Here is a 16,488-nt window from a genome sequence, read left to right on the forward strand (position 1 = left end):
TATGCTTTGGCAAAGGCAAAGCATATAAATAACATATCTCCTTCTCTACCCACCTGCTGCGTGGAGACAAGGCCAGTATATAAATGGCAGATATTAATAGCCCCGTTCCGGGCAAGATTCCCGGAAAATATGCAACGCGTCTTCGATTGCTCTTGCAAATGGATCAAGGAAATGAGTCTGAACAAAAATGGGGTTACGTGCTGATGCACTGGAGAGAGAATAATATGGAATGAAGTGGCTTCGATTATAATTTTACCTGGTTTTCAGTAAATATAAAATACACACACACACACACACACACACACACACACACACACACATATATATATATATATATATATATATATATATATATATATATATATATATATATATATATATATATATACATACATAGTCAAAATTCTTTATGCCATTGCAAATGGCTATTGCATACATTTCAGTGTGACATATACACGTAATTGCTCATTTCATGGAAACGTGAGTCCATTCATATTTTTAGAAAAAGTTTAGATTATATATATATATATATATATATATATATATATATATATATATATATATATATATACTTTGTATGATTAATATTAGGAAAATTATTAATGATATGGGTACACTGGCACACTAGCATATATCTCCATAACGTAGAATAATGACGTACAAACTTACGAATAAAAAAAAAAAAAAAAATAGCGGTTTTAATCAAAGTACAAACAGTAAAATAAGTCGCCAGGGGTATTTCATAAATGGGCCAAACTTCACCCAAAAATACGAACACCATTCCTTTAATCAAAACCACATCAGGGTCCATTGCAGACCCCAGTTTTTCCCAAAGTCAATAAAAACCCATGACGTTTCACCGATAAGACAGCCACAAAAATATAACTTAATGTCCTCAGCACGCCAGTCCCCCTCTCCGTCACAAAAACACAACACGGCGAGTAAACAAATAATGATTGGTGGGATTATTATTGTGTGCGCTGTCGACACGAAATGAAAGATAAATATAAACCACTTACCTTTCACTCCTCCAGCGAGGGCGAGGGAAAAGAAGACCAGGGGGCGAGCGAAGAAGAAGATCATCTTCGGGGAGAGAGAAAGGATTGCTACTTCTGGCGGTGGCGAGTGGGGTGTTCTCCCGCAGGGCGAGATTCTTCCGCTCTTATCGATTCCGGCGGCCGCCCCCAGACACCCGAAACATTCCCGAACGGCACTTGACAATATGAACACTTTCTCGAGACACTTTAGGCGACTTAACGAACCACTTTACGGATCAAATTACAGAAGAGAAAGATCTCAATAACTTTCTTTCTTGCTACTTTCCTCCTGCAGTAAATCAACGACTTATTTTATTTCTTACGGCCGTTCTTTTCCTCTCGCCGACTGACATTAAGACCTTATTAACGAGCGAGCTCTCCTCCAGTAATATTTCGCTTCATTTCGCAATTTTTCTTAATGAGCAGAAGTCAGCGGATGGAAAGGTCACAGGTGCAGTCAGCGTCTGAAAGAAGATAATTCCGATTTTAAAGGTTGGATGTACACATATCGAGTGTCTATGAGCGCACGTTTTTGTGCGCGTTTATAAAAAATGTATTCATATAGATGTATATATATTTATATATATACATATAGATAGATAGATAGATAGACAGATAGATAGAGAAATAGATACTCACATCAGGATCGAACCCAGGTCTTTCAGTTGAATGACGTGGGTTCGATCCTGATGTGAGCCAGAAATTTATGTATATAACGAATGCATGTATGTATATATATATATACATATATACATACATGCATTCATACATACATACATACACACACACAAACACCACACACGTATATATACATATATATTCTCTCTCTCTCTCTCTCTCTCTCTCTCTCTCTCTCTCTCTCTCTATATATATATATAATATATATGTGTATATATATATATATATATATATATATATATATATATATATATATATATATATATATATATATATCGTAACGAACCTCCCAATCACCTCCAAGCTGATGATAATGCTACATCCCAATGTAATTTTAAGTTCAAGTAAAGCTTACACTTTAACTGCCTCGCTGATGTAATATCTGGGAGAAAACAGTCGATTTATAACAATACGAGTCATATAATTTTAAGAAGGATATTAAGTATCAGATGATAGGATGCACGGAGAAATGGTACCATAAGGAAAACGACAGGAGATCCACATGTAAATGAGATAATGATAATGTCAGCCGGGTTTCTGTGGACGCCAGAAGAGTTGCAAGACTGGGCCCCTTCCTAGATGAAATATATGAGAGGGTGTTGGGTGGAGATGAGTGGAGATTCGTAAAAGTGAAACCACGGGGAGAGACATGAGTTGTTGAATGTCAGAGAAAGTCCATTTGCTCTTCACTGAGTTTGAGGTGTTGTTATTGTTGTTAATAATGATAATAATGTTAAGATGATGATGATGATTATGATTCTGCTGTTAAATTTTGCAGTGCGACCTGACAATTTTATTTTTAATAATGGTGTGCGTCCTGCTGTAAGCAAGGGGAGAAACTTCACGCCATAATGTTCACTAACATTTACTGATGCACTGCTGTGAACTCATTTATTTTCCTTCTATAATAATATACTACCGCGCTCGTAAGTCCATTACACCCACATACCATCTGAATAATATTCTGAGTGAACTCACTTTCTTTCATTATTGCGCATTACTTATAACTTCTCGGAGAAAAATCCCAGTGCTTCAGAAATGGCTATTCACGTTTCGTAGAGGAATCTGTATCACCAAGTAAGCCAATGCATGTGAAGTTATTTATAGAGATATGTTCACAATCAACTTGAGAAAAGACTTGCCGCCAACTCTTGGCTCAGGTCATTGAAATGACGAGTGTCATGTCACATTCTGCCTTGATATGTTTTTACTCAGAATTTAGTGAATCACTTCTTACTGTGTTGTATTTTGATACTGCACATTGTTTTGAAGGTTATTTTTCTTTGAATGGAATTTCCCATCTCGAATACTTCAGTTATTCTTCTTCTTGATTTTTAATACCCTTCCGCTCTGCGATTTATTGGGTCGCATACTTATTTGCTTCTATTATTGCTAGTTACTTCATAAACGTATGTTTTCTTCCCATTTTCTCTCTGGCCTGTTAAAATTATATCACTGACATTCCTTACCTGTACTGAACATGGCAAAAAAAAAAAAAAAGTGAGTGGCTACTAGTGATAATTTATACAATGGTAACAGTGGTAGAATCAAAATTGCCTATTGACTTTGTAAAGCTGAAACTGTCTACTGATAAAATATACCCGGTATAGAAAACCCGGTGAGTTGCGAATTTCCTTTGACTAATCATATACAAATTATATATATATAGTCCACCAAAAATGGAAAAGGTGAATTCAGACGTAAAAAAATAATAAATATCGTTCTACAGTTGTTGGACCCATCTTGGACGTGTTGTGGAATCTATATATTGTAACTCTCTAATATTACTGTAAGAAGCTAAAGATTCTAAAGTTAACAAATGAGAAAGCACTCTCAGAAAGCACTCTAAGGTAAGTGGAGTTCACAGTGAACTGACCTTTGGTATTTTGGGGTTTAATTCCCACAAATACCCTTCTGTATATTCTTAGCCATTTTTACACACACACAAAACATGTATATATATACAGCTCTATATATGTATGTATATATAAATACATGTATATATATTTATATTTATATATATGTATATATATATATATATATATATATATATATATATATATATATATATATATATATATATATATATATTTATATATATATGCATGTATATATATATATAAAATACATATATATATATATATATATATTTATTTATATGCGTGTATATATAATTTAATGAATAAAAAATTCAGTCGTACAAACGTCCTCAAACAAAACTAAGCAGTACATAAATTACATAAACCACCCAATAACAAACCAATGAACAATGAAAAAAAAAATCAAGAAAAGAACCCCCCCCACCCACACACAGAGTAATGGAGAGACAAACAAACAGACACACTGCGAGAAACGCGCCCTTACACAATCAGGATGAGAGGAAACAGAAGTAAAAGAGATAAACAGACAATTCAATAACAGGCAACGCGATAAATCATACGAAGGTCATAAAGAAAGAACGTACCGGGCCCCAGGAAATTACTTCTCAATTCGACGAGGTACCGGCAGCGGTGGTTCTCCAATGGCCGGGGAGTATGTAGGAACACTCCGAGGATGGGAGGAATAAGGAGAAATAAAAATAAGAGCAAAAAAAAAAAAAAGGAAGAATAAAAGCAACAGAACAACATCAACGGCTCAAGCTTCATTGAGGGTCATCACCAACTTTCATTCTTAGCTCTATTATCAATTCTTGCTTTATTGGACATAATCTTTCGCATCCTTGGCACGCCAGAAGTTCTGTACCCTACCCTGCCCTAGGTTCTCTCTCTCTCTCTCTCTCTCTCTCTCTCTCTCTCTCTCTCTCTCTCTCTCTCTCTACATATACACAGATACACACACATGTATATACATATATATATATATGTATGTATGTATGTATGTATGAATGTATATTTATATATATATATATGCATGTATATACATATACAATGAATAAAAAATCAGTCGCACAAACGTCCTTAAACAAAACTAAGCAGTACGTAAATCATCCAATAAAAACCCAACGAATAATGAAAAAAAAAAAAAATCAAGAACCTCACACAAACAGAGTAACGGAGAGATAAACAAATATATATGAGTATATGTATATTCTTTCTCAAATTTAAAACGGATTATTCCTCTCAATAAGCCCCCAACTGTCAATTTCATACACACAAACAAACCACCCCATCTTCACGGAATTCTCCCGCACACGAAACTTCCTTTCAGCCGTTCAACCTATCTATCTTATTTACGCATTCGTCCGGTGATTAAGGCCCCTTCATATATCCACTTCTTCCCCGCCACTTCTCTTTTAGCATCATTTGCTGAACTCCTCCTAAATACCCGGCACTGCGGACCGCCGTAAATTCTCGTTCTCTCCTAGAAATGTTTGCCTACTCTTTTATGGAGCGAATGGAGAGTGTGGGTGTATGGGAGAAAGGAGGGTATCGCCTGATGTCTCGGCGCACGGCTTAATCTTGGCTTCTTCGAGGTTCTGTTTTATTTTTCCCGTTCGTTTCTGGTTTAGTTTTTTATTAATAACAGTCATTAGAACCTTATTATATATATATAGAATAAATAAGTATATATATATATGTGTGTGTGTGTATTATATACATAAATTTCTGGCTCACATCAGGATCGAACCCACGTCTTTCAACTGAAAGACCAGGGTCCGACCCTGATGTGAGTCAGAAATTTATTTCTGTTCCACACGTGACTGTGTTGATTGTTTCTATATATATATATATATATATATATATATATATATATATATATATATATATTACAGAGGGCATTTCATTAGTATTAAGACAGAAAGCTATCTAAATAATTCAGTTATAACTCCTAAGAGACAACATAAGATCTTAATACGAAGCAAAAGCCCTTTGTTGGCCGAGTTGGTTGAGCTTCAGACCGTCATTCGATGGACCGGAGTTCGATTCCCGCCGCCGGCTGATGAAGAGTTAGAGGAATTTATTTCTGGTGATAGAAATTCATTTCTCGCTATAATGTGGTTCGGATTCCACAATAAGCTGTAGGTCCCGTTGCTAAGTAACCAATTGGTTCTTAGCCACGTAAAATAAGTCTAATCCTTCGGGCCAGCCCTAGGAGAGCTGTTAATCAGCTCAGTGGTCTGGTAAAACTAAGCTATACTTACTTACTTAATACGAAGCAAAAAGTTCATTTTAATTTTATATATATATATATATATATATATATATATATATATATATATATATATATATATATATATATATATATATATATATATATATATATATATATATATATATATATATATATATATATATAACGCGTCTGAAAACAGTTTATTCCCTTACTATTAGATGAAAGCCGAAAGCTCATGAATCAGTTCACCAGGAAAGCTTAAAAGTGATGTTATACAATGCGTTTTTGGTAGAGACAAGGGGAAATAGAAGTTTTCGAAGTGTAACTTAGGGTTTACATTCACAATCTGAAGTCAGAAATGGTTACATTTTATATTTATTACTTTATTTACATATCTGACCAGGTTTTATTTCATTTTATTACTATATTTTCATATCTGGCCTGATTATATTTCATATTTATTACTTTATCTACATATCTGACCTGACCAAATTCAAATTTATTACTTTACATATGTGACCTGATTATATTTTATATTTATTACATTCCATATCTGACCTGATTATATTTTGTATTTACCACTTTATTTATATATCTGACCTGATTATATTTCACATTCCTTGCTTTATTTACATATCTGACCTGATTACCTTTCATATCTATTACTTTACTTCCATATTTGTCCTGATTATATCCCATGTTATTACTTTATTTGCATATCTGACCTGTCAACTCTGCAATCTTGTTGATGTATGTTATCCATAATTAAGTTTCCTAGTTTTATTTTAACCTCTAATGCCGCGATTATAATTCTACTTCCACGAGTAGAAAAGAGACAATGTTGACACCGACGTAATGACAACGGCACAAAATCTTTGAGTAAGAGGATTTTAAAAATATAATATTCTCGGGTACGGAAATATTCTCAACAGAGCAATGGCTCCCGCCGCACCGGTAAAGAAGTTGCTTCTCTTTTCAAACGAGGTACACCACCACGGGAGGAGGAAATTTGCCCGGGATGCTTAAAGGTTTTAAAAGAAAATGAAAAGATAAAAACGGGGATTGAGTCTGGTTACCAAAATATTCGATAGCAATTTTGTCCTGGGAGATCTCCCTGTAACCTGGAATAAAAAAAATACTTAAATTTCCAGCTGATCTGTCATCGTCCACAAATAATATGCTAGTGGAGTCGAACCGTAGTTTCAGTGAAAATTCGTTCTAATACGAAAAACAAAGGCTTCATACTTCATTCTATAGAGATTTAGAGTTCAGATCACAGCGTACTTCCGGAAATATGATAGGGATTATCCTAAATATCCTATCCTTCGGAAATAAAATTCAAAATCTTTGGAGTTTAAAATCCTACTTACAAGGACTGAAGATTATTGACGGTTACAATACGATAAACAAAGGCTTCATACTTCATTCTAGAGATATAGAATAAAGATTACAGCGTACTTCTGGAAATATAATAGGGATTGTCCTAAATATCCCAGCCTTCGGGTATAAAATCACTCAAAACATGTGGATTTTAAAATCCTGCTTACAAGGACTGCAGATTATCGACGTTCAAACTGTTGAACTTCACGCATCCGTCACGCGGACAACATACGCACGGGAAAAAAATACATATTAACAAAAGAGACGCAAGAACTCTTGCTAAAACGAAGGAAAACACGCTCCCAGCAGAACCAGAAAGTTTCTTAATAAACAAAGGATGGAAGACATCCACAGACGACCAAAAAAAAAAAAAAAAAAAACCTAGACCAATCCTCGGCGGTATATCTTACCGTATTGAGATCTGATAATCCCGGTCGACGAGTCTCACAAAAGAGATGCCTCTGTTATCGCGAGCGAACAATGCTTATGGAGTGGAAGTAAGAAAAGTAATGGAATGGAATCCAGAAGTGGCTGGAGAAAGTGCAGCTTCACTGCTCTTTTTCAAATAAAGGGAGGAACAGGAGGAGTAAGAAGAGATACGAAGGCTTCGTCCGATTTTATAGATAGCGATAAACATTCACACGCATCAAGCCACAAATGTCATTTGATATCCAGTTCGCTCTACCTCGGGGTAATACCGAAGGGGAGTTGTAACTGATTAGTACAGTCACCTGGTGGACTCGAGCCACAGATAGTATATAACATCTCTGACATCTGTGACGAATACTCTTAACTCACTGGACTGTCAGGAGAAGTATATGAGTTGATGCCGACTCTGCTGCACATATCCCCGTCGAGTGCATAAAACAAATCTTCAAGAAGATTATATTATAACTGGAAGGATTTCAATTTGTCAAACTGTGAACTTCCCACCACTATGTTAATATCCTTATAAAATCAATTCATGAATATTACAGCTTTTCTCGGAATATCAATATCTCCTTAATGAACATGAGTGTGGTAATTAAAACACTTTAACCAAGGTCAGAAAAGAATACGACCGTTTTCTGTGAAAAAACGACTTTACATTTTTCAAACAAAGTATACAATATACAACTGCATCATAAACACCAAAGTATACAATATACAACTGCATCATAAACACATCTTTCTTAACTGTGTTATAGTTAGGGAAAGTGTCTATAAAACCAGCAACTCATGTTGAACTAAATCGTACGGAGAGGCAATAAAATTGTGATATTCGAGGAACGAATATATAAAAGGTAAAGCCGCCTTCCCTGTATCTGACTGACTTTAGGAAATTATTCTGGCTGTGCAAAATACCATCTTCGTTTATATATATCACTGCCATCACTTATGATGTGTTTGACAATCAGAATCTATCACCGTGCTATATACTGATTTGATATATATTAGTTTGACGGATGAGGAATCCTAGTCATCAGTCATTAGACAGACATAATGTATTATCAGATGTGAATACCACGTCAGCCTTATTTAATTAGGAAGTGATCATCTTGAAAGGAACGCAAAACAGAAATGTCAAGTGATTCATGTAGTTATTAAGTAAGACTATATTTTTTCTACAAGCATATTTTCCAAGGTTTTTCGTTTCTCGCACTTGCTCAGAAGATTATGATAGATTTTTTTATTTTGTTTATTTTTTTTTACTTTTACTCATTATCATACTTCGATATTACTGTATTAATTCCCCTGTAGGGAGAAACTCTAATCTTGCACTCTTTACATTTCACTGTATACATGCAAGAATCTTCACTTGCATACACGTGTTACACGAAGTACCCGAAGAATTTAATTTATTTTGAGGAACTTGATGTCAAAGCATAAATATGAGATTTTTATAACAAAGTAAAGACTCGTCTTATATTACCTGCAGGCATAGTTGAATAAGTGAACTCACATAAATATAAGAACGAGGGTATTTGATTTTATGACTTAGGAAAGGTGGAATTTCACTACTGAAAACATACTCTCCTTCAAAAGCTTTTTTTATTAATGTCGACAGTGGTATAAATAAATAAATAAATTAATATATATATATATATATATATATATATATATATATATATATATATATATATATATTATAACACCGAATACTGAACATGCAAAAAAGAATATATGTATATACTACTTTGAAATCTGTAATACCACCTAAAAATACGTAGTCACTAATCCATTTCAGTGATTGCAATGACCACGATTAAAGAAAAAAAAATGCGAATGTATAATGAGCCAGTATACAGTAAACAGAAACTCTGTTTCCCGCAATTCTATTAATTTTAATTATGATATACTAGTACTAAATAAATTTGTATCCAATATTAATCGAAATTAATATTATTGCAGTAATATCGCCAAACAGGTACCTACATATTGCTGCGTTAAGTCAATGGGAGGGGAACACATAAGCACTGAACTTTTACCATTCCTATAAGTGACGTCACAGTTCATTCGGGAAGATAAACCCACTCCTTAAAAGTGGAACTATCGGCGGAATATGGGAAAACGAAGACGTGGGGAACATTCTAAAGCTTTTACTTGACTGATAAATAACAATGCAACCGCAGTCCAACAACCTGACTGGGAGAGCTTCTTTGTGTAGACACGTATTATCACATAAGACATTAAACTTGTAATTGAATAACGGATAAATCTGTAACTGAATAATGGTATACCAGTTAATGCTTATTAGTACTGATGCAATTCCATCTTTCGCAAAAAATGTCATAAACACGTCACCAACCTGGCCGCACACTCTCGTAAACAGGTTATCAACAAGTCAAGGACTGTCATTGGGGAACAAGTCTGACAAATGTTGACCAACTGCACGAAACATTAATTCTGAATAGTATTAAGATCTTGACTTGCTAACAATACGGGGTTGAGCATCCATCAAACTTGTATTACCGTAGTTCAGAAGATTTGCACTTCGCCGCCAATGCCTTGAATGATTGTCAAAGGTTGGATACACCCAGTATCTAGACTTTCGTTTCTCATTACTCTTGTGCAAAAGCATGATGGTCAGAGCTTTGCAAGACGAAAGTCTTCTTTCCAAACTGACATGACAAAACGGAATCATTCTGTGTGGATGACTTGGTGTTTGTGACGAAGAGCGAAACAGTTCTTCTGATATGTCAATAGATCTGCCTTGGACAATGACAAATACATACGTCCAAAATTATCAATATTTTTGATATGTCAATAGATCTGCCTTGGCCAATGGCAAATACATACGTCCAAAACAGTCAAATAAAAGTCTTGTATATCGCATACATGTTTATGATGGTGTCTACGACATGTTTTTGACATGTTTTACTGTGGCGTGGACACATGTGTGGTGAGCTGGGTTTTTCCACTAATCTGAGGAAATAGGCAGCGCAAATACGAGAGTTCTAATAAAGGGGTCAGCCCACCATTTCTTATTCAGACAAACAATTTAGAACATTTCCTTTCATTTACCGCCCATGCACACATCAATTATTGCTCCATACATATTTAATCAACGTAATATGTTATGGAAATGGAGCTGGTTTTTAAGCTGAGTGTTGCTTTTTGAATGAGGCCCAACACAATTTCCTTAAATCTTTAAGCCAGCCTTTTAGTAATTACATTATATCCTCTAGAGTTATGGGAGTGTGGTTATCGTTTACGGTCACTGCTGACATGTGAACTTGTTAAGTGATATCATGAATAGGTGATATATAGGTGATATATATATATATATATATATATATATATATATATATATATATATATATATATATAATATATGTACATGAGAGAAAGTGGTCCTTAATATTTTCGTATCATAACAGATTTCAGAGCAAAGAACTAAAACCAACCACAATTTTTAAAAATGAAAGGTGGTAAAAACATAAAAATGTTCACGTACCGTACACGCGATACCCGGAGTACTGAGAATGAGTTAAAAAAATAAAAGAAACATTCTCTTTTTTTATCTCAGGATACCAAATTTCCTTCCCGTTGCACTTGAGACCCGTTCAACAGGGCACTGGCTTAAGGCTTGAGAAGAAATTGAAAGCCACAATTCAGCTGTTATATATAATTTCAAATCTTTCCATTTGTCAGAATTTAATACACTAAAGCTTTGGGTCATTTCAATAACAGAATCCCCTGAACGTCATTACTCAATGAAAAATCTTTTTGAAATTTCACATTGTATAAATCATAAGGAAACACGATGGCATATCAATTACAGAAATTGTTATAAAAATATATATCACGACCCGTTCTCAATTCCTCATATTTACCTAAATTTAATGTAAGGAAGCTTTAGGTCAGTTCGATAACAATCCTCTGAAATTTCATAAAGAAAATCTTAAAGAAATTTCATATAGTATGAATTACCAGTAATATGATACTTGATTTTTAGGATCATTACAAATACTGATGATTACACAAAGAAAAGTCTTCCAGAAATTTCATATTGTATAAACTACAAGTAAGATGATACTTGACTTTAAGGATTATTACAAATACTGAACATCATTGACTTTAAGGATTATTACAAATACTGAACATCATTACACTAAGAAAATTCTTCAAGAAATTTCATAATGTATAAATTACCAGTAAGATGATATTTGACTTTAAGGATCATTACAAATACTGAACATCATTACACTAAGGAAATTCTTCAAGAAATTTCATACTGTATAAATTACCAGTAAGATGACACTTGATTTTAACGACCATTGCAAAAACTGATGATTACACAAAGACAAATCTTCAAGAAATTTCAGATTCTATAAATTACCAGCAACGAGATGGTACTTCATTTTAAGAATTATTAGCAATACATCACCTAAGAACAAATATCATGCCGCCCCCCCAAAAAAAAAAAAAAAGAACAACGAAAAGAGAATAACGATAGGAAGGAAGGAACAAATGCGGAAAAGATATCCGCATTACGTCTCCCTTTGCGGAGACGCGGCAAGATGTTTCCTCCTCTCGGGACCCGAAAAATTCTATCACACGCATATTTTGTTTTCCTTTTGCTCAAGAGTATATATCGACGAATGATTCTCTGAAGGCTGTAAGGAAGCATAATGACAGTATCAACTACAGCACTAATAATAATAATAATAATAATAATAATAATAATAATAATAATAATAATAATAATAATAATATTAATAAATAAAATAATAATAATAATATAAAAATAATAATAATAATAATAATAATAATAATAATAATTAATAATAATAATAATATACTTTGGCTATAGGCCCTCTTTCAAACGTTTTGTTCAATGTGATGCAACCAAGGCTGCCATCATATTTAACAAAACAGTAATAATAATAATAATAATAATAATAATAATAATAATAATAATAATAATCAGAGCATATATATATATATATATATATATTGCTACTTCATACTTTACTCAGGCCTAAATTTCTCCATACCTTAAAGCAAGGTTGGAACATATGCCACTGAGAAATATATCACCAAACTTTCAGGATCCCCGTGAATTCCATAAGCACAGAACAGTCCGTTATCAAAATCCCAGCATATTCTCACACCAATTTTGTTTCTACTCGCCAAGCAATTTTATAGCCCAGTGTGGTCAGATATTGGGCATAGCCCGCTTTCAACCCTGAGAATCTACACCCAAGAGGGTGTACGTTACACACTGCGACGATTCTGCAATTCTACACCGGTTATAAATCGGAAATCTTACGTGGAGACGGTAATGCGAACATAAAATTAGTTGTAAGTATTTTGACTAGAAGTTTATTTTGAAGTATAGCAGTCATATTGGTTTTAGACATCTATAAATTAACTTTCATTCGTGATTGAAGAGGGAAGTAATGCCAGAATGAACATGATTATTGAAAAAATAAATTAAATACAATTGAAGCAACTAAGAGGACTTGTGGTAGCTTTCCAAAATGTAACAAAATTTTATTGACGACTTCTGAGAGTCAAGTTCTCTCAAAGTTCTGTTTTTGAAAAGACTGTCTTCTGTCTGGAATTTATGCACCAGACAGTTTCTATATAAAAAAAACTAACCCTTCTAATTCAAAACAATAGGAAATTATATTCTCTTTAATACATTTTAATGAGAGATACTGTGTACCATGAAGATCATTTAACATAAACTGTCACTTTAAAATCTTACGCAACGATTTAGCAAAGCCTTTCGATTGGTGCAACGGTGCGTTCTCCTACGAATTCTCCTAAATAGCAAATCATAGTGAAACGTATTACGAACCAAACTACCGACAAATAACGCAGTGAAAGAAACTCAGGCTCAAATCAGGGGGCAAATCATGAAAACCTACTTGAAAAAGAAAGCGTGGGTTTTTACCGTCACAGCCATTTAACCCAGGAACCAGGACGCGTTGTCATCGAAGTGAAAGAACAAATATTGCCAAACGAAACGATTATTTCGGATCAAATAGGAAAAAGAACACGCAGTGGCAGAACGTTTCTTTCGAAATGAAACATCAGATGAGCCGGACAGGTATTCATATTTGAACACCAATCCAGTCTGTGGAAAAAGGCGATACGAAATTGTGTTGAACAGTTTCAGAGAGAAAAATGCCGTGATAAAGCAGGTACGAGCGAGCAATATGGAAAAAAAAAATAAATAAAGTTGAAATCGTCAGGAGCTTTTTATTAAACAAGCTTCAGGGCGCAAACGTGCGAGAACAGTCACACATCAATGAGTATGATTCTATATACAGGTATACATACATACATACACACAAACACACATATATATATTTATGTATATAAATAAATAAAAATATACATATATATAATGTATATATATGTATATATATATATATATATATATATATATATATATATATATATATATATATATATATATATATATATATATATATTATACACACACACACACACACACACACACACACACATATATATATATATATATATATATATATATATATATATATATATATATATATATATATTATATACACACACATATATATATACATGTGTGTGTGTATTTGTGTAATACAAATTATTAACACTGTTCACTTAAAGGCTCTCGGAATCTACTTGTCGCTAAGCCAACAGCGTGTCTTTATCATTACCATCAGTATAAATAAAATCTACATTCTTATAAGGCCAATTATAACATTGGTATTGGTTAAATTTTGGTTCCTCATTGGTTGGGTGGGTACCGTTCTCAGCTAAAACACTGCTGGCCCCGCGTTCGATTCTCCGACGGGCCAATGAAGAATTAGAGGAATTTATTTCTGGTGACAGAAATTCATTTCTCGCTATAATGTTGTTCGGATTCCACAATGAGCTGTAGGTCCCGTTGCTAAGTAACCAACTGGTTCTTAGCCACGTAAAATAAATCTAATCCTTCGGGCCAGCCCTAGGAGAGCTGTTAATCAGCTCAGTGGTCTGGTTAAACTAAGGTATACTTTTTTAAACAAATATCGCTCTTCACTGTTATCGAGAGATGGATTCTCTGGCTACAAATGGTAATATCATCATTGAACTACAAAGAGAAGTAATGACAGTGGAGGTGGGGGGGGCAATCTATAAATGTATTCGCCGAAATTCATTCAAAACTGTTAGTGCATTTGATAGATATTTAACAGACACAAACAAATGATACAATATGAGAGAGAAGCTAAGCCATTTTAGTTATATAACAAAGGAATGATAACATACGAAAAGATCGACAACAGTCAATATATATTTATATATATTATATATATATATATATATATATATATATATATATATATATATATATATATATATATATATATATATATAACTTTATTCGTAACTGAATCTCGTCACTGAGATAAGGTGCCACAGAGTGACTGCCTTTGAAGAACACAGAACAGTCATATAGTATACGCAAGGGCAGTCCACTGAATACTGAATGCAGCAAACTGGAACTAATTCATACAGAGCTATGAACCCCAAGGAAGTGACACCAGACCTCGTGTAATATATAGACACACAATAGACATTTTCAGTACAATTTAAAACGAATTACGAAAGGACTCTACATGAACAGGAATCTTGGGTCTTACACCCGGCCCCTCCCCCCAAAAAAAAAAGAGTGAATAATGCACCTCAAATTCCTAAACGCCACAGAAAATCCTCGCTAAATCGACGGTTAATTTACCTGCCTCATTACCAGGAGCGAAATACAGCACCTTCAGTCAGATTAATATGTCTATTGCGGGCCAATAACCCGAATCATCTCGGTCGCGGCAGGTGAGAGCTCATTAAGTTACCTGGGCCATATACATCCTCTCGTATTGTTGGATTAGGCGAGGCCTTTGAAGTATCCCCTGCCATTAATGGTGTGACTGCACCGTATTAATATTGTCCTTATGCTATCCTGTGACTCAGTATGAAGCCTTCTGTGTGTACTTGTGCCAGTGACTTGGCAATGTTATGTTTTTATGGTAACTTCAAAATAAGAATCATGTTTGATTGGTGAAATGAACTTCACATTCCCGCCAACTCTTAACATATTCAAACACAGCGTGATAAGAGATTTTTCCGGATGGTGAGAATCAATTACTGTTTATGAGCGCAAAGCTAAAAGTGACTCTATATTGTTACTCTAAAAGTGACTCTATATTGTTGCTCTAAGCTTATCTCTCAATGAAACTGAGTCTGGACTTATTAGCTGTACTCATTTTTAGAGTGGGCCCACACTACAGTAAAATAAGTCATGAACAAATGTCGGCAACTTATGGCACACACATCACAAACAGGTTAAATGCAAGTCAACGACTCAACGCCAGTCTGATCCAGTGTACATTTGCCAAACACACGTTTTCCATTTGACGTCGTTGGTTTGTTTTCAACTTGTTTGTGATATGTATGCGATAAGTACCCAGCATGTGTTTATGACATGTTCAACTGTAGTGTAGACGAACCCTTAGTTTAAGTCTATGCTTACATTCCAGTACAGTTAGTTAACTGTGTAAGCTTTCTGTAAGTTTAAACTGGTTCGTTTTTTGACAACCATGAGTCAAAAGTGAGTTATCTCTGCAATGCAGTGACCCTTTACCTATTTATATTTTAGCCTTAATAGCAGGTAATAATGTGCATAAGCATTATTACAGGTTACTAATATATCAGGTATCTCATTTAGTTTACTATAAATTTCAGTTACTTATGAGAGACTGATAAATGATCATTTAGTATTCGCATGTATACGAATGTAAGACTTTAATGACCT

The 16,488-nt window shown here is 34.1% G+C and overlaps 1 protein-coding gene across 1 annotated transcript in view; it reads right to left on the reverse strand.

Moving 5' to 3' along the window:
- Nucleotides 1–16,488, reverse strand: part of LOC136826017 (nephrin-like) — a 588,861-nt gene that overhangs the window by 514,756 nt on the left and 57,617 nt on the right. Inside the window, exon 2 of the mRNA XM_067082876.1 lies at nucleotides 1,020–1,501. Within this exon, the coding sequence (XP_066938977.1) occupies nucleotides 1,020–1,083 (64 nt within the window). The 5' untranslated portion in view covers nucleotides 1,084–1,501. The remainder of the gene's footprint in view (nucleotides 1–1,019; nucleotides 1,502–16,488) is intronic.

The sequence above is a fragment of the Macrobrachium rosenbergii genome, chromosome 40 (genome assembly GCF_040412425.1).
Source record: "Macrobrachium rosenbergii isolate ZJJX-2024 chromosome 40, ASM4041242v1, whole genome shotgun sequence".
In the NCBI taxonomy this organism is placed as follows: Eukaryota; Metazoa; Arthropoda; class Malacostraca; order Decapoda; family Palaemonidae; genus Macrobrachium; species Macrobrachium rosenbergii.